Source organism: Rana temporaria, chromosome 10 (assembly GCF_905171775.1).
Source record: "Rana temporaria chromosome 10, aRanTem1.1, whole genome shotgun sequence".
Taxonomy (NCBI): domain Eukaryota; kingdom Metazoa; phylum Chordata; class Amphibia; order Anura; family Ranidae; genus Rana; species Rana temporaria.
The window spans coordinates 142,070,063-142,090,053 of record NC_053498.1 but is presented as its reverse complement, the minus strand read 5'-3'; the positions used below and the strand labels follow the sequence as shown (position 1 = coordinate 142,090,053).

The 19,991-nt window shown below is 46.0% G+C and overlaps 1 protein-coding gene across 2 annotated transcripts in view; it reads left to right on the top strand.

Annotated features, from left to right (window-relative positions):
• MMEL1 (membrane metalloendopeptidase like 1) overlaps positions 1-19,991 on the top strand; it is a 181,244-nt gene that overhangs the window by 100,986 nt on the left and 60,267 nt on the right. For both annotated transcript variants that reach the window (XM_040326451.1, XM_040326452.1), the window contains exons 3-6: positions 8,859-8,894; positions 8,993-9,154; positions 13,669-13,749; positions 18,886-18,981. In XM_040326451.1, the coding sequence (XP_040182385.1) occupies positions 8,859-8,894; positions 8,993-9,154; positions 13,669-13,749; positions 18,886-18,981 (375 nt within the window). The remainder of the gene's footprint in view (positions 1-8,858; positions 8,895-8,992; positions 9,155-13,668; positions 13,750-18,885; positions 18,982-19,991) is intronic.

The following is a 19,991-nucleotide window of genomic DNA, read 5'->3' as shown; positions in this document are numbered from 1 at the left end:
AGATGTATTGATGTTGGAGGCTGTCACATGAATGCAGTGGTCACATTCCATTCCAATGGCATTGGCAGCCGTAATGGCAGAATTGTGTAAAAGGCGAAATTCTAGGACCCCGCGAAGAATAAACCCACGTTACAAAAAAGTGAGCTAAAATGAATGCATTTCGGGTGGTTGACTTTACTTGATGGCGGCATTGGGTCTTTAGCGCTCACATACCACGCCACCATAAGAGCGCCTCTGTCTGCTTTCAGCCCGGTCCCTTGTGCCACGCGGGCAAACGTGGAATTTGGAAGATAAACAATTAAATCCAGCACCTAATTAGAACAGGCGCCTGTCAAAACCTTGTCAGCGAGTCGCCGTGAGATCTTAACTCTAATTTCACACTCTCGTGCATGTGTCAGGATCGTTTAGGAATTTATCAGCAGTTTTGAAAGATTTGGCCGCGCCGTATTTCTATCACACAGCACATTCCTATGTGGCGGCCCGTGAGATGTTTTCTCAACGTCTGTAACCGGAGAGACCGGCGGCGCCCTATCTGTGACAACTCTGTTGATTTTGAAATTGCTTGAAAAGTTCAGTTTGTGCGTATTTAAAGGTGAACTCCAGGAAAATGGCTAATATACACTATATTACCAAAAGTATTGGGACACCTGCCGTTACACGCACGTGATCTTTAATGGCATCCCAGTCTTAGTCCGTAGGGTTCAATATTGAGTTGGCCCCGCCCTTTGCAGCTTCAACTCTTCTGGGAAGACCATCCACAAGGTTTAGGAGTGTGTCTATGGGAATCAGGCACGGACAGGGACAAAAAATAGGCCGGGCATTTTAGACTGAGCAGCCCGGGGGGAGGGGGGGCATGGCGGCGGTTTATGATGGTATGTGGGGTTCCAGCATCTTGTACCTCTGGACCCTTTTAAATTACACAGCACCCTGCACCTCTGGACCCTTTTACATTACACAGCACCCTGCACCTCTGGACCCCTTTACATTACACAGCACCCTGCACCTCTGGACCTTTTTACATTACACAGCACCCTGCACCTCTGGATCCCTTTACATTACACAGCGCCCTGCACCTCTGGACCCTTTTACATTACACAGCACCTTGCACCTCTGGACCCCTTTACATTACACAGCACCCTGCATCTCTGGACCCCTTTACATTACACAGCACCCTGCACCTCTGGACCTTTTTACATTACACAGCACCCTGCACCTCTGGATCCCTTTACATTACACAGCACCTTGCACCTCTGGATCCCTTTACATTACACAGCACCCTGCACCTCTGGGCCCCTTTATATTACACAACACCCTGCACCTCTGCACCCCTTTACATTACACAGCACCTTGCACCCTTTTACATTACACAGCACCTTGCACCTCTGGACCCCTTTACATTACACAGCACCTTGCACCTCTGGATCCCTTTACATTACACAGCACCCTGCACCTCTGGGCCCCTTTATATTACACAACACCCTGCACCTCTGGACCCCTTTACATTACACAGCCCCCTGCACCTCTGGATCCCTTTACATTACACAGCACCTTGCACCTCTGGACCCTTTTACATTACACAGCACCCTGCACCTCTGGACCCCTTTACATTACACAGCACCCTGCACCTCTGGATCCCTTTACATTACACAGCACCTTGTACCTCTGGACCCTTTTACATTACACAGCACCCTTCACCTCTGGACCCCTTTACATTACACAGCACCCTGCACCTCTGAACCCCTTTACATTACACAGCACCCTGCACCTCTGAATCTCTTTACATTACACAGCACCCTGCACCTCTGGACCCTTTTACATTACACAGTTTGTTACACAGACACCCCCCTAAAAGTTCTGGACCCCCTGCATATTACACTAGGGGGAAACGTGACATGGGGCCCACCGGGCATATACCCGGTATGCCCTATGGCCAGTCCGGGCCTGATGGGAATGTTTGACCATTCTTCCAGAAGTGCATTTGTGAGGTCAGGCACTGATGTTGGACGAGAAACTGCTCAGTTGGAACTTATGTAGTGGGCAAACTTTCCCCACTAAATTTTCCCTTCAGGGAACCATTAGGACTGTATGCCATGCTTCCGGGGAGTAAGGAAAGACACATTCCAAGCCGCATTACTTGGGCATCTCTTCATATGCTCCCCTAGGACTCGTTTTTGAAATTCCTTAACCACTTGCCGCACGGTTATATACGTCGGCACAATGGCGCGGCTGGGCAGATGGATGTACCTGTACGTCCCCTTTAAGAAGCTAAATTGTGGGCGCGTGCGCCCGCCGCGAGTCCCACAGACTCGATGTCCACGGGGATGACCTATGGAGATTTTTAAGCAACGAAGTTTGGCGCCATTCCATGAGTGTGCGCAATTTTAAAGCATGACATCTTAGGTATCTATTTACTCGGCGTAACATCATCTTTTATATTTTACAAAAAAATTGGGCTAACTTTACTGTTTTGTTATTTTTTAATTCATGAAACCAATTTTTTTTTTTACAAAAAAAGGCGTTTGAAAAATTATTGCGCAAATACCGTGCAAGATAAAAAGTTGCAATGGCCGCCATTTTATTCCCTAGGGTGTCTGCTAAAAAAAACATATATAATGTTTGGGGGTTCTGAGTAATTTTCTAGCAAAAGAATGATGATTTGTACATGTAGGAGAGAAGTGCCACAAAAGGCCCGGTATGGAGGTGGGTTTTAAAGCCCGGTATTGAAGGGGTAAAATGGACCATGCCAAAAAATGTTGAGACTTTCCAACATTTGCAAATCCAAATCCCCCTTCCCTTTTCTCGCAACTGTCCATCTTCTGGGCCAGATTCTCAGAAGAGTTCCGACGGTGTAACTCAGGATACTCCATCGTATCTCCCTTTTTGGCCCCGGGTATCTATGCGAGTGATTCTTAGAATCATTTTCGCATAGATACGGCCAAGATCCGACAGGTGTAAGGCACTTAGACAGTCGGATCTTAGATGTAATGCAACGCCGGCCACTAGGTGGCGTTTACGTTCAGGTCTCATTTGTTTATGCAAATGAGCCTGATACGCCGATTCCCGAACGAATTCGCGTCGCGTAGCCATCGCTTACGTCGTTTGCGTAAGCATAAGGTTACCCCTGCTATATGAGGGGTAACCTTACGCCAGTCCGCCGTATGCCATGTTAAGTATGGCGTCGGGTCCGCGCCGTCTTTTCCCGTCGGGTACGTCGTTTTCCTAATTCGTTCTTGAATACGACTTTACGTCAATGACGCACACGTCGGCGTCATTGACGGTTTCCGTCGAGACCTGGAGCATGCGCACTGGGCTATTTTAAGCCCGGCGCATGCGCAGTTCGATCAGCATGGGGGCGCGCTTAATTTAAATACAAGCCGGCCCCTTGGAATTATGTGGGAATACGCCGGGCCAATTACACTACGCCGCCGCAAATTACGGAGCAAGTGTTTGGGGAATACAGCACTTGCTCCTGTAAGTTGGGGCGGCATAGTGTAAATGGCTTACGCGACGCCGCCGCAGGATCTACCAGAATCTGGCCCTCTAACTCCATGTCAAATGCTAAACAGTACCAGGATATACCTTTAAGGCCTCGTACACACGATAGGTTAACCAGAGGACAACGGTCTGAAGGACCGTTTTCATCGGTCAAAACCGATCGTGTGTGGGCCCCATAGGTTATAAAAAAGCCAACTTGCTTTAAAATTAACCTATGGATTCCTAACCGATAGGTCAAAACCGATCGTTAGTAGGCACGACCATCGGTTAAGAATCCATGCATGCTCAGAATCAAGTCGACGCATGCTTGGAAGCATTGAACTTCGTTTTTTTCAGCACGTCGTTGTGTTTAACGTCACCGCGTTCTGACTCGATCGGTTATTTAACCGATGGTGTGTAGGCGTGAAGGACCATCAGTCAGCTTCATCAGTTAACCTATTGTGTGTACGAGGCTTAATTCTCGCAAACCGAGTTAGGATATTTTAAAATACAGCGCTCGTATTGCGAAACGCTCGTTAACGGCGTTTCCTCGCAATCCGAGGTTCTGCTGTACTGCCTTGAATTCCAAATATTGCTTTTAGCTCTGAGGATATAAGCAATAGAAGCCCCGAGAAGCTTATGTAACCCAACGCCTCTACCGATAAGTCCTAACGAGGTGCCAATGGCCACCAGGATAGCTTAGGAATCTGCGTTATCGTCTTGTATTTGTGTTGGACAAGAGTGGCATCTTGCCGAAGTTCAAGAACTTACATTGTTGGATGGCCGAGGATGTTTTCTCTGGACTGAAGATGTCAGAGCCGTCCGTGCTTTTGGTTATGGAAAAAAGCAACACAGCGTTATCATGGCCAACGGCTGTCCGAAAATATGAGAAATGAGGTGTGGAAAAGAATGCGGAGGGCATGGAATTATGGGAAGTTTAACAGAGTTTATTACAACACTCGTTCTCCAATCTATATGCAGGTTATAAAAATAGAGTATCAGGGCCGGATTCAGATACATTGGTGTATCTTTCCGGGTGGCATAACGCAGGGCTGTCTTAATGAGAGGGCACACCTGGGCACTGCCCAGGGGCCCCAGCTGCATGGGGGGTCCCTGCACTTCCCCACAGCAGCTGGTCCTTGAGCCCAAGGTTCCCCCGAAATTGGGTGCCCCATGATGGCACTGAGAGTGATAGATGCAAAGTGGAGGCCTCCTACCTACGTAATGTGGGCCAGATCCACATACAAATAAATCGGCGCAGTGTATCAGAGATACACTACGCCGCCGTATCTTACCTTGTTTTTAAATCGAATCCTGGAAGAATTTGCGCCGCAAGTTACGGCGGCGTAGTGTATCTTTGGCGGCGGAATTCAAATCTGCGATTAGGGGGCGTGATTCATTTAAATGAAGCACGTCCCCGCGCCGAATGAACTGCGCATGCTCCGTTTCTAAATTTCCCGCCGTGCATTGTGCTAAATGACGTCGCAACGACGTCATTTTTTTTAACTTAGACGTGATTTATGTCCATCCCCATTCACGGACGACTTACGCAAAAAAAAAAAAATTCAAATTTCGACGCGGGAACGACGGCCATACTTAACATGGCAATTCTAACTATACGCCGCAAAATATCAACTTTAACTATACGCCGGAAAAAGCCGACTAGAGACGACGTAAGAGAATGCGACGGCCGCGCGTACGTTCGTGGATCGTCGGAAATAGCTAATTTGCATACTCGACGCGGAAAACGACATGAACGCCACCCAGCGGACGCCGAAGTATTGCATCTTAGATCCGAAGGCGTACGAGGACGTACACCTGTCGGATCTAACCCAGATGCCGTTGTATCTTGGTTTGAGGATTCAAACCAAAGATACGACGCGGGAAATTTGAAAGTACGCCGGCGTATCAGTAGATACGCCGGCGTACTCTGTCTGTGGATCTGCCCCTGTCTGTTTACCTGCACTGTCATCATTGCAGGGGCCCCAGAGCATTACTTTGCCCAGGGGCCCATGATGCTATTAAGACGGCCCTGGCGTAGCGTATCTCAGATATGTTACGCCGCCGTAAATTAGGACGCAAGTTCCGTATTCAGAAAGAACTTGTGCCCTTAGTTACGGCGGCATAACGTATGTGTGTCGGCGTAAGCCAGCCTAATTCAAATGTGGATGATGTGGGCGTATTTTATTCAAATTACATGTGACCCCGCATATTTGACGTTTTTTTTACGAACGGCGCATGCGCCGTTCATGAAAAAATCCCAGTGCGCATGCTCAAAATTACACCGCAAATCGTCAATGCTTTAGACGTGAACGTAACTTACGTCCAGCCCTATTCGCAAACGACTTACGCAAACAACGTAAAATTTTAAAAAATCGACGCGGGAACGACGTCCATACTTAACATAGGATACCCCTCATATAGCAGGGGTAACTTTACGCCGGTAAAAGCCTAACGTAAACGACGTAAAAAAATGCGCCGGGCGGACGTACGTTTCTGAATCGGCGTATCTACCTTATTAGCAGATTCCTTGCGTAAATATACGGAAGCGCCACCTAGCGGCCAGCGTAACTATGCAGCCTAAGATACGACGGTGTAAGAGACTTACGCCGGTCGGATCTTAGGGAAATCAATGCGTAACTGATTCTATAAATCAGGCGCATAGATACGACCACGCACACTCAGAGATACGACGGCGTATTCGGAGATACGCCGTCGTATCTCCTTTCTGAATCCAGGCCTCAGTCAGTAAAGGGCAATTTTAGTTTTGTGTGGTTGGCGACACGTTGAATCGTCTGCTGGCTTCTTTTTTTAGGTAAGGGAAAGTTCTGGACAGCCGCACTCCGAAAAATTGTCTTTATTGTAAAAAAAAAAAAAAAAATACAAGCCACAGCAGAATATAGGACAGACAAGCTGACGCGTTTCACACTTTCAACAGTGCTTAGACCCCTTTCACACAGAGGAGTTTTTCAGGCGGTTTGGCGCTAAAAATAGCGCCTAAATACCGCCTGAAAAACTCCTGCCCTGTAGTCTCAATGTGAAAGCCCAAGGGCTTTCACACTGAGGCGATGCGCTGGCGGGACCGCTCCAAAAGTCCGGCCAGCAGCATCTTTGGAGCGGTGAGAGGAGCGTTGTGTTTACCGCTCCTCCACTGCTCCTTCCCATTGAAAGCAATGGGACACCGCGGTAATACCGCAGGCAATGTGCCTCTGCAGAGGCGGTATTAACCCTTTTTCGGCCACTAGCGGGGGTTAAAACCGCACCGCTAGTACCCGAATACTGCAGAAATTCCGACGGTATAGCTATACATGCCACCGCAACTCCCGCCCCGGTGTGCAAGGAGCCTAAATCATAGCCATGATTAAAGTGGTTGTAAACCCTTACAGACCACTTTTACCTAAAGGTAAGCCTAGATTAAGGCTTACCTGTAGGTGTGAGAAATATCTTCCAAACCTAAACGGTTTAGGAGATATTTGCAAAACACATGCACCAATGCGCCGTAGACAACGGCGTGCATGCGCACTGAGCGTGCCGCTTCTAACGGCGATCATGCCCTTAGTGGCGGCACCCACGTGCATGCGCAGGAGTGACATCATTGCAGCTCCAGCCAGTCAAAGCGCCAGAGCCGCGATACCCGGAAGTCACTCCGGGAGAGATGGCGGCGATGGAGGAGGCGAACAAGGACCGCTGCGGGGGCTTCGATCTCAGTAAGTGCTTGGAGCCATTCAAGTATTTCCGAATGGCTCCAATCGGCTCCGGTGCCCCCCCCCCCACTTCTGGCCAAATGCGCTATTGCACACCACAGAGGCTGCTTGAGTCCTGCTGTCTCCCAAACTGTTCCCACAAAGTTGGGAGCATGAAATTGTCCAAAATGTCTTGGTATGCCGACGCCTTAAGAGTTCCCTTCACTGGAACTAAGGGGCCAAGCCCAACCCCTGAAAAACACCCCCCACACCATAATCCCCCCTCCACCAAATGATTTAGACCAGTGCAAAAAGCAAGGTCCATAAAAGACACGGATGAGCGAGTTTGGGGTTGAGGAACTTGACTGGCCTCAACCCGATAGAACACCTTTAGGATGAATTAGAGTGGAGACTGTGAGCCAGGCCTTCTTGTCCAACATCAGTGCCTGACCTCACAAATGCGCTTCTAGAAGAATGGTCAAACATTCCCATAGACACTCTCCTAAACCTTGTGGACGGCCTTCCCAGAAGAGCTGAAGCTGTTATAGCTGCAAAGGGCGGGGCCAACTCAATATTGAACCCTACAGACTAAGACTGGGATGCCATTAAAGTTCATGTGCGTGTAAAGGCAGGCGTCCCAATACTTTTGGTAATATAGTGTGTGTGTGTATATATATATATATATATATATATATATATATATATATATATATAGGGCTGACACCATGCCAAGGGATGGTGCGTGGAGGTGAGTAGGGGGCGGAGACAAGGAGGGGCTCAGAAGGGGGATGTTCCTGCACCTATTCTCTGAGGCCCCGTACACACGTCAGAGGAACTCGACGTGCCAAACACATCGAGTTCCTCGTCAAATTCAGTGTGGAAGCCGCCGAGATCTCGGCGGGCCGACTTTCCTCATTGAACAACGAGGAAATAGAGAACATGTTCTCTATTCGGCCCGACGAGTTCCTCGTCGGCTTCCTCGCTGAAAAGTGTACACACGACCGAGTTTCTCGGCAGAATCCAGCTCCGATCGAGTTTCTGGCTGAATTCTGCCGAGAAACTCGGTCGTGTGTATGGGGCCTGAGAAAAAAAGCCCTGCCTATATGTAAATTTAAAGTTCAGAATCTCACAGGTGGTTGAGCGTACAGTGGTTTAGTTATTTATTATTATTTTAGTTTTTAGTTTGCGTGTGACTGAGCCTGGGTATGCCCAATAGGCTCTGTATTGTATTGTATTGTATTGTTTTTTTGTTTTGTTTTTACCTTGAAATTACAATAAAAACACCTTTAAATAAATAAATAAAGTTCATAACCTCTCAGAACTACAGAGGTGCTAAGAGGGGGAGTTTCAGGAGGCAGAGTCAGTACAAGAAACCACCTACTTGCAGGCAGCAAGGTACCATGGGATATGTAGTCCTTAGAAATAAAGGAGAAGCTGCAAAGCACGCAGGGAATCCAGGATGTTCTGGAAAGGAGAAACATGACACATGAAAGGAGATTTTTCAAATAAACTTTTATTGAAATAACAAAAATAACTATTGTTTGTATTTGTACTACAATGCTGTTATTGTTGGTGACTGACCCAACTGTAACTTCAGGAACTTTAGTTGCTTTTTTGTTTTTTGCTTTTTAGGGCAGATTTCTTCACTTTTAAAAAGTAGAGAAAAACTCCTTAAAACATTTTTTTATTCTTTTTTTTCAGAGACTATATGCACGACCACTGGATGTGTAACCGCAGGTATGTTTTTAGGTTTTATATGATCTTTCATATGATTTTTTATATATGATTTTAAGATGTATTTTTATTAATGTAACTTATTGCTGTCTCTTCCCTAGCTGCAAGAATTATCCAGAACATGGACCCCTCTATAGAACCTTGCACTGATTTCTACCAGTATGCCTGCGGCGGCTGGCTGAACAAGCATGTTATCCCAGAAACCAGCTCTCGATATAGCATATTCGATATTCTCCGGGATGAAATGGAGATTATTTTAAAAGGTAAGACTCTCCAATTCTATGTGAAATGAGCCCAGCTCTCTGGAAAAAGAACCGGGCAAGGGTTGTGGGGATGAGGCCCTTGTCCCCATCAACATGGGGACATGGTGCTTTGGGGTCCAGACCCCAAAGCCTCCTCCCCATGTTGAGGGCATGTGGCTTGGTAAGGTTCAGGAGGGGGGGGCGCTCTCTCGCCCCCCCCTCTTTTCCTGCGGCATGCCCGATTGCGTGCTCAGATAAGGGTCTGGTATGGATTTTGAGGAGGACCCCTACGCCATTTATTTTTTACATTCTGGCATGGGGTTCCCCTAAAAATCCATACCAGACCTGAAGGGTCTGGTATGGATTTTGAGGAGGACCCCTACACCATTTTTTTTTACATTTTGGCGTGGGGTTCCCCTTAAAATCCATACCAGACCTGAAGGGTCTGGTATGGACTTTGAGGAGGACCCCTACGCCATTTTTTTTAATTGGTACAGGTTCCCCTTAATATCCATACCAGACCTGAAGGGCCTGGTGTTTAATTTTTGGGGTACCCCACACATTTTTTTTTTACTTTGGTTCGAGGTTCCCCTTAATATTCATACCAGACCTAAAGGGCCTGATAATGGACTGGGGGGGGGGGGGGGGCATGCCGTTTTTTTCGATGACTTATGCCTAGTACACACGAGAGGATCGATCCGCGGAAACGGTCCGGAGGACCGTTTCCGCGGATAAATCCTCTGGCGGATTTTGATCTCATGGTTGTACTAACCATGAGATCAAAATCCCCGCGGAATTCCCTCCGCGGTGACGTGTCGCGCCGTCTCCGCGATGATGACGCGGCGACATGCGCGACGCTGTAATATAAGGACTTCCACGCATGCGTCGAATCATTACGACGCATGCGAGGGATGGATTCGGATGGATTGATCTGGTGAGTCTGTACAGACCATCGGATCAATCCGCTGGACTGGATTCCAGCGGATCGATTTCTTAGCATGATAAGAAATTTTGATCCGCTGGAAATCCATCGGCCCGAAAAATATCCGCGGATAAATATCCGCTGGGTTGTACACACCAGGGGATCTATCCGCTGAAACCGGTCCGCGGATAAATTTCAGCGGATCGATCCTCTCTTGTGTACGGGGCCTTTCATCTGTATTGCGGGACCCGACAATTCAATACAGCTGCAAGTAGTTTTAAATTACTTTTTTTCCTTTAGAAATGTCATTTTATTGCAGGGACTGTTCTAAACGTGGAAAAAATGTGCCACTTTACAGGCATACTATAGACACCCCCAGTACGATATTTAAAGGAATATTTCACTTCTATTGTTTCACTTTAAGCATTATTCAAATCACTGCTCCCGAAAAACGAAAGTTTTTTAAACTTATTTTTGCATTGATACATGTCCCCTGGGGCAGGACCCGGGTCCCCAAACACTTTTTAGCACAATAACTTGCATATAAGGCTTTAAAATTAGCACTTTTGTTTTTCATGTTCGTGTCCCATAGGCTTTAACGGTGTTCGCACAAATTATTTGCCTGTTCCCTTCCTTTGAAGAGATTTTCTCTTACTTCCTGTTTTGGCAATGGGACTCAGATGGCAAAATGTCTGCCAGTGTTCTCCTTTAATTTAATAGCTGTAGGCTGAAAAATAAAGGACATTTAAGGACTTTTTTTTAATTATTATTATTTATACAGTGCATATTTCCATGTACATAAGTATCACAGGCTCCTCCCATGTACATAAGTATCACAGGCTCCTCCCATGTACATAAGTATCACAGGCTCCTCCCATGTACATACGTATCACAGACTCCTCCCATGTACATAAGTATCACAGGCTCCTCCCATGTACATAAGTATCACAGGCTCCTCCCATGTACATAAGTATCACAGGCTCCTCCCATGTACATAAGTATCACAGACTCCTCCAATGTACAAAAGTATCACAGACTCCTCCCATGTACATAAGTATCACAGGCTCCTCCCATGTACATAAGTATCACAGGCTCCTCCCATGTACATACGTATCACAGACTCCTCCCATGTACATAAGTATCACAGGCTCCTCCCATGTACATAAGTATCACAGGCTCCTCCCATGTACATAAGTATCACAGGCTCCTCCCATGTACATAAGTATCACAGACTCCTCCAATGTACAAAAGTATCACAGACTCCTCCCATGTACATAAGTATCACAGACTCCTTCCATGTACATAAGTATCACAGACTCCTCCCATGTACAAAAGTATCACAGACTCCTCCCATGTACATAAATATCACAGGCTCCTCCCATGTGCATAAGTATCACAGCCTTTGCTCAATACTTTGGCAGGGCCGTTTGAAGGAATTTGGGGGCCCCAAGCAAAATGGGGGCCCCCAAGCAGCCCCACCCCCGCACGCAAAGCCTACTTTTTACACCCATGTTCTTACTCCTCCCCTCCTCCTTAGTCCCTATGTTTTTCTATTCTCACCTTCCCTTCTTCCCTGTAGGCTGCCGCTGTAGCGTGGCCAAGCTCCTCTTCCTCCTGTCAGTCTGGTGTTCTATCATTATGGGTCCCCTAACAGATAGTGCCCAGGCCGGGCCGGGTACCGCGCGGTACAGGAGATTTAGTTTCCTGTGTTCCCGGCTGGACTGAAAGGAAGTGAGCACTCAGTGTGCACTTCCTGTCAGTCTGGCCGGGGAACAGGAAACGGAATCTCCTGTACCATGCGCGGTACCCTGCCGGACTGACAGAAATCCAGGAGGAAGAAATAGGAGCTCAGGCACACTACAGCCTGGAAAGGGGAAGTTGGGGGCCCCAGGCCAGCTCGGGGCCCCAAGCAATTGTTTGTTTTGCCTGTCCTGTAGCGACGGGCCTGTGATGAAGCTCCTTTGGCACCAATTACAACCTCAAGTCTTTCTGAGTATGAGGCTACAAGCTTGGCACTCCTATTTGTGGGCAGTTTCTCCCATTCTTCTTTGCAGGACCTCTCAAGCTCCATCGGGTTGGATGGGGAGCGTCCGTGAGCAGCCATTTTCAGATCTCTCCAGAGATGTTCAATCAGGTTCAAGTCTGGGCTTTGGTTGGGCCACTCAAGGACATTCTCAGAGTTGTCCCGTAGCCACTCCTTTGTTATCTTGGCTGTGTGCTTAGGGTCGTTGTCCTGTTGGAAGATGAACCTTCGCCCCAGTCTGAGGTCCAGAGCGCTCTGGAGCAGGTTTTCATCAAGTATGTCTCTGTACATTGCTGCATTCATCTTTCCCTCAATCCTGACTAGTCTCCCAGTTCTTGCTGCTGAAAAACATCCCCACAGCATGATGCTGCCACCACCATGCTTCACTGTAGGAATGGTATTGGCCAGGTGATGACCGATGCCTGGTTTATTCCAGACATGACGCTTGTCATTCAGGCCAAAGGGTTCAATCTTTGTTTAATCAGACCAGAGAATTTTGTTTCTCATGGTCTGAGAGTCCTTCAGGTGCCTTGTGGCAAACTCCAGGCGGCTGTCATGTGCCTTTTATGGAGGAGTGACTTCCGTCTGGCCACTCCCCCATACAGGCCTGATTGGTGGAGTGTTGCAGAGATGGTTGTTCTTCTGGAACGTTCTACTCTCTCCACAGAGAAACACCAGAGCTCTGTCAGAGTGACCACCGGGTTCTTGGTCACCTCCATGACTAAGGCCCTTCTCCCCGATCGCTCAGTTTGGCCGGGTGGCCCGCTCTAGGAAGAGTCCTGGTGATTCCAAACTTCTTCCATTTACAGATGATGATGGCCACTGTGCTCATTGGGACCTTCAATGCTGCAGAAATTTTTCTGTACCGTTCCCCAAATCTGTGTCTCCATACAATCCTGTCTCGGAGGTCTACAGACAACTCCTTGGATTCCATGGCTTGGTTTGTGCTCTGACATGCACTGTTATCTGTGGGACCTTCTATAGACAGGCATGTGCCTTTGCAAATCATGTCCAATCAACTGAATTTACCACAGGTGGACTCCAATCAAGTTGTAGAAACATCTCAAGGATGATCAGTGGAAACAGGATGTACCTGAGCTCAATTCTGAGTGTCATGGCAAAGGCTGTGATACTTATGTACATGGGAGGAGTACATGGGAGGAGCCTGTGATACTTATGTACATGGGAGGAGTACATGGGAGGAGCCTGTGATACTTATGTACATGGGAGGAGCCTGTGATACTTATGTACATGGGAGGAGTACATGGGAGGAGCCTGTGATACTTATGTACATGGGAGGAGCCTGTGATACTTATGTACATGGGAGGAGCCTGTGATACTTATGTACATGGGATTTTTTTTATTTTCAATTTTTATTAACTTTCCACGCAAAGATTTCAAACAAGCTTCTTTCGTGTTGTCATTATGGGGTATTGTTCGTAGAATTTTGAGGAAAATAATTAATTTAATCCATTTTGGAATAAGGCTGTAACATAAAATGTGGAAAAAGTGAAGCGCTGTGAATACTTTCCGGGTTTGCAATGTATATCTGATTTTGGATTATTTTTAAACTTTATTTTTTATGTTTAGGTTTATTGGAGATGCCAGACCAGGACGACCGCGATGCCTTTAAAAAAGCCAAAACCTTGTACAAATCCTGTATGAATGAAAGTAAGTATGTGGATCATATAACAGGGCTGATCTGATAGAGTTGGGGGGAACAAAATTGGAAAATTTCATACCAACAAACTAAATATTCAATGAAACACTTGCCATTGATTTACTTACTGGAACACTCAGAATCTGGTGCAGCTGTGCATAGTAGCCAATCAGCTTCTGACATCAGCTTGTTTAATTAAGCTTTGATAATAAAACCTGGAAGCTGATTGGTTACCATGCACAGCTGCACCAGATTTTGCACTCTCCAGTTTTAGTAAATATCCCCCCAAGGATGTTATTGCTGCAGGTAACAATTGTACTTTTGCTCAGTTTCCTTCTGTTTTTTTTAACCCCATTAGGTTCCACAAAGAACAGTCACATTATTTTCCATACTTTTTTTCAGCCTTGCCCTTATTGGCCACCAGTTTTTCTCAGCCAGGGTTCCATAGCACTCTAAGATTCCTTCAAAAGTTTCTAAGGGTTTCTTAAAAACTACGAAATTTCAGCCTCTCCGATAAGTAACCACTAACACCAATGACCTTTCTAGCTGTCTGGAAGAAGGACATAGTTCCTACTGGCCACCAAAAGGGTTAATTCTCTACTGACCACCAACATAAGAAGGTCCTTCTGCACTGATCACCAACATAAGAAGGTCCTTCTGCACTGATCACCAACATAAGAAGGTCCTTCTGCACTGATCACCAACATAAGAAAACCCCTCTGGACTGACCACCAAAGGGTTCCTTCTCCACTGACCACCAACATAAGAAAATCCTCCTCCACTAACCACCAAAGGGTTTCTTCCTCACTGACCACCAACATAAGAAGGTCTTTCTCCACTGACCACCAACATAAGAAAGTCCTTCTCCACTAACCACCAAAGGGTTTCTTCCTCACTGACCACCAACATAAGAAGGTCTTTCTCCACTGACCACCAACATAAGTAGGTCCTCCTCCACTGACCACCAAAGGGTTTCTTCCCCACTGACCACCAACATAAGAAGGTCTTTCTCTACTGACCACCAACATAAGAAAGTCCTCCTCCACTGACCACCAAAGGGTTTCTTCTCCACTGACCACCAACATAAGAAAGTCCTCCTCCACTGACAACCAAAGGGTTTCTTCTCCACTGACCACCAACATAAGAAGGTCTTTCTCCACTGACCACCAACATAAGAAAGTCCTCCTCCACTGACCACCAAAGGGTTTGTTCTCCACTGACCACCAACATAAGAAAGTCCTCCTCCACTGACCATCAAAGGGTTTCTTCTCCAATGACCATCAACATAAGAAGGTCCTTCTCCACTGACCACCAAAGGGTTTCTTCTCCACTGACCACTAACATCAGAAAGTCCTCCTTCACTGACCACCAAAGGGTTTCTTCTCCACTGACCACCAACATAAGAAAGTCCTCCTCCGCTGACCTCCAAAGTGTTCCTTCTCCACTGACCACTAATATAAGAAAGTCCTCCTCCACTGACCACCAACATAAGAAAGTCTTCCTCCACTGACCACCAAAGGGTTCCTTCTCCACTGACCACCAATATAAGAAAGTCCTCCTCCATTGACCACCAATATAAAAAAGTCCTCCTCCACTGACCACCAACCTAAGAAAGTCCTCCTCCACTGACCACCAAAGGGTTTCTTCTCCACTGACCACCAACATAAGAAGGTCCTTCTTCACTGACCACCATAGGGTTTCTTCTCCACTGACCACCAACATAAGAAAGTCCTCCTCCACTGACCACCAACGGGTTTCTTCTCCACTGACCACCAATATAAGAAAGTCCTCTTCCACTGACCACCAAAGGGTTTCTTCCCCACTGACCACCAACATAAGAAGGTCCTTCTCCACTGACCACCAAAGGGTTTCTTCTCTACTGACCACCAACATAAAAAGGTCCTTCTCCACTGATTACCAACATGCTGCACTGCATTACTTTAACTTTAAAATTGACGTAATTTTTTTCCCACAAATATAATTTTCTTTTGGCGGTATTTCTCCACTGGGAAGCCTATCCCACCTCCACCTAAGAATTGTACTTGGGTCACCTCCATCAGATCATCCCCTGCAGCTATTACATTTTGTACCACCTTCACCTCCCTTTAGATTGTAAGCTCCATGAGCATAGATACACCACGTCTACGGCCTTCCTTCATCTAGATGGAAGCTCACCTCCTCATAGAAGGTTAATAGATTGGTTTGGCAAGAACAATTCTTCATGAATCCATGCTGATTACTTCTAATGATACCGTTTTCATTACTAAAATCTTGTATATAGTCCCTTATCACCCCCTTCAAGAGCTTACATACTATTGATGTTAGGCTAACTTGTCTGTAATTCCCAGGTATGTACTTTGGGCCCTTTTTTAAATATTGGTGCTACATTGGATTTTTTTCCAATCAGCTGGTACCATTCCAGTCAGTAGACTGTCAGTAAAAATTAGGAACAATGGTCTGTCAATTACTTGCAGTGGAACTTATCTGTATTTGAGCACCACTAACTGAAAAACACTATTTAATTCATTTTTAACCGCTTAAGGACCGCCTCCTGCACATTTACGTCGGCAGAATGGCACGGCTGGGCACATGCACGTGACCCGGTCCGAAGCTCCGTGACCGCGGGACCCGCGGACCCCGCGGTCGGTCCCCGGAGCTGAAGAACGGGGAGAGCTGTGTGTAAACACAGCTTCCCCGTTCTTCACTGTGGCGCTGTCATTGATCGTGTGTTCCCTTTTATAGGAGGACACAATCGATCATGTCACACCTACAGCCACACCCCCCTACAGTTAGAAACACATATTAGGTCATACATAACCCCTTCAGCACCCCTTGTGGTTAACTCCCAAACTGCAATTGTCATTTTCACAGTAAACAATGCATTTTAAATGCATTTTTTGCTGTGAAAATGACAATGGTCCCAAAAATGTGTCAAAATTGTCCGATGTTTCCGCCATAATGTCGCAGTCATGAAAAAAATCGCTGATCGCCGCCATTAGTAGTAAAAAAATAATAATTAATAAAAATGCAATAAAATTATCCCCTATTTTGTAAACGCTATAAATTTTGCGCAAACCAACCGATAAACACTTATTGCGGTTTTTTTTACCAAAAATATGTAGAAGAATAAGTATCAGCCTAAAAGTAAAACGCTCTATTTTTGTTTATAGCGCAACAAATAAAAACCGCAGAGGTAATCAAATACCACCAAAAGAAAGCTCTGTTTGTGGGGAAAAAAGGACGCCAATTTTGTTTGGGAGCCACGTCGCACGACCGCGCAATTGTCTGTTAAAACAATGCAGTGCCCAATCGCAAAACCTGGCCGGGTCCTTTAGCTGCCTAAAGGTCTGGGTCTTAAAGCAGGAGTTCACCTGAAAAACAATTTTTAACATTAGATTGAGGCTCATTTTGTGAAGCAGAATCGGGTGTTTTTTTTTAAATCGAAGCAGTACTTACCGTTTTAGAGAGCGATCTTCTCCGCCGCTTCCGGGTATGGTCTTCGGTACTGGGCGTTCCTATTTGATTGACAGGCTTCCGACAGGCTTCCGACGGTCGCATACATCGCGTCACGAGTAGCCGAAAGAAGCCGAACGTCGGTGCGGCTCTATACGGCGCCTGTGCACCGACGTTCGGCTACTTTCGGAAAATCGTGACGTGCTGTATGCGACCGTCGGAAGCCTGTCAATCAAATAGGAACGCCCAGTCCCGCAGGCCCATACCCGGAAGCGGCGGAGAAGATCTATCTCTAAAACGGTAAGTACTGCTTTGATTTAAAAAAAAACACCCGATTCTCCTTCACAAAATGAGCCTCGATCTAATGTTAAAAATTTTGTTTTTGGGTGAACCTCCACTTTAAGTGGTTAATATTCAAAGCAAACTCACCCATCCATTCATGTCTCTTTATTTTGCTGAGAATTCACTTTTAAAAACATCCCACCTAGTATTTCTAGCCATGGCCATCTTGAATAAGGGCAGATGTAGCCTTTGCATTCTGGAATCTTAGCTGAGAAAGACCCTCCTCCCATGAAGACTTCTGGGATGTATGACCTCATTTTGGCCTAACCCAGACACCAGGAAGCAATTGAAGAAATATAATAATAATAATAAAAAAAAAGTAAATATAATATACTGTATATACTCGCAATTTTTTTTGTGCTGAAAAAGCCCCCCTTGGCTTATACTCAAGTCTCTCCGATCTGCATACCTGATCAGCCCCCATGCCATGCAGTCAGATGGCGGCCGTCCAGTGTAAAAAAGCCCCGCCACCTCCTCGTCCTTGTCCGTGATAGGCGGAACACTGAACACTGACTCACTACTGTGAATCTGAGTGTTCCATCTATCACGGACGAGGCGTGGCTTTGTTACACTGGGCAGCCGCCGACTGACTGCATGACACAGAGATCAGGTATGCAGATCGGCACAGTGAGGCTGCAAATGGGCACAGTGAGGCTGCAGATGGGCACAGTGAGGCTGCAGATGCGCACAGTGAGGTATGGAATAGGCACAGGGAGGCTGCAAATGGGCACAGTGAGGCATGCAAATGGGCACAGTGAGGCATGCAAATGGGCACAGTGAGGCTGCAGATGGGCATAGTGAGGCTGCAAATGGGAATATTGAGGCTGCAAATGGGCACAGTGAGGCATGCAATTGGGCACAGTGATCCTGCAAATGGGCACGTTGAGGCTGCAGATGCGCACAGTGAGGTATGCAATGGGCACAGTGAGGCATGCACATGGGCACAGTGAGGCATGCAAATAGGCATTGTTGACCCTCTTTTCCACTTACAGTAGCTGCTGCATTTCCTACCCTAGGCTTATGAGAGAGAGAGAGAGAGAGAGAGAGAGAGAGAGAGAGAGAGAGAGAGAGAGAGAGAGACTTGTAAAGCGCAACACATGCAAACTGAATCGCCTCTAGTTAATACGTTTTCCCATTTTTTTGTGGTAAAATTAGGTGCCTCGGCTTATAATTCGGGTCGGCTTATTCTCAAGTATATACGGTAACTTCCTATCCATTTACAAATTCTAGCAGCATAAGGAATTCAAAATAGTTCATGTTGATTGAGAGAGTTGAGTTCCACTTTTTTTTTTTAACGCTTATATAACATTTTAGAGTTTGGATTTACAAGTACTTATTCCGTTTTCTCCTAGGTCTGATAGAGCAGCGGGACGCCTTGCCTCTTCTAGAGCTCCTTACTCTGGTTGGAGAATGGCCAGTGGCTTACACAGATTGGAACCTCACCAAAGGTAACACTTATTATAGAGCACGTCTTGTTTTCCACAATCTCCTTCCAAGCAGCCCTAATCCCATGTAAATACTATTTATCATAATTGGGAGAACAGAGTCAGTCCATTTAAAGGGCACGTCCTCGGAGACTCCACCCGGGGCTTTGAACCTTGTTAAATTAAAAACAGCTAAGCTACCTTCTTGAGGCTGCTGTTGTCCTGTAACATACTATTATGAAGCACTATTGAGCAGTGGCGGCTGGTGCTTAAAATTTTTGGGGGGGGCGCAAACGGGAAAAAAAACTGTGCCCATCAAATGCAGCCACTGTGCCATCAATTGTCACCACTGTGCCATGCCATCAAATGCAGCCACTGTGCCATCAATTGTCACCACTGTGCCATGCCATCAAACGCAGCCACTGTGCCATCAATTGTCACCACTGTGCCATGCCATCAAACGCAGCCACTGTGCCATCAAATTTTGGAAATTCGAAATTTCGGAAATTCGAAATTTCGAGGTTTCGGAAATTTCGGAAATTCGAAATTTCGGAAATTCAAAATTTTCGGAAATTCAAAATTTCGGAAATTCAAAATTTCGGAAATTCAAAATTTTCGGAAATTCAAAATTTCGAAAATTCAAAATTTCGGAAGTTCGAAATTTCGGAAATTCAAAATTTCGAAAATTCAAAATTTCGGAATTCAGAAATTTGGAAATTCAGAAATTTGGAAATTAAGGAAATTGTGAAATTAAGGAAATTCAGAAATTTGAAAAGTCTGAAATTCTAAAATCGAAAATTTGAAAAATTCCGAATTCGGAAATTTAGAATTTCCGAATTCAGAATTTTCTAATTTCCCAAATTTCCGAAAAAAGGTAAACGAATAAAACGAAAACGAATGCATTTTTGTGGCAGTGCACATGTCTATCCTCCTAACTATGTACACATGTGCAATTTTTATAATACGATAAATACTTTTTGATACTTTTTACAAAATTGGGTACCCTTATTGTCCTTGGGCCAGATCCACGTAGC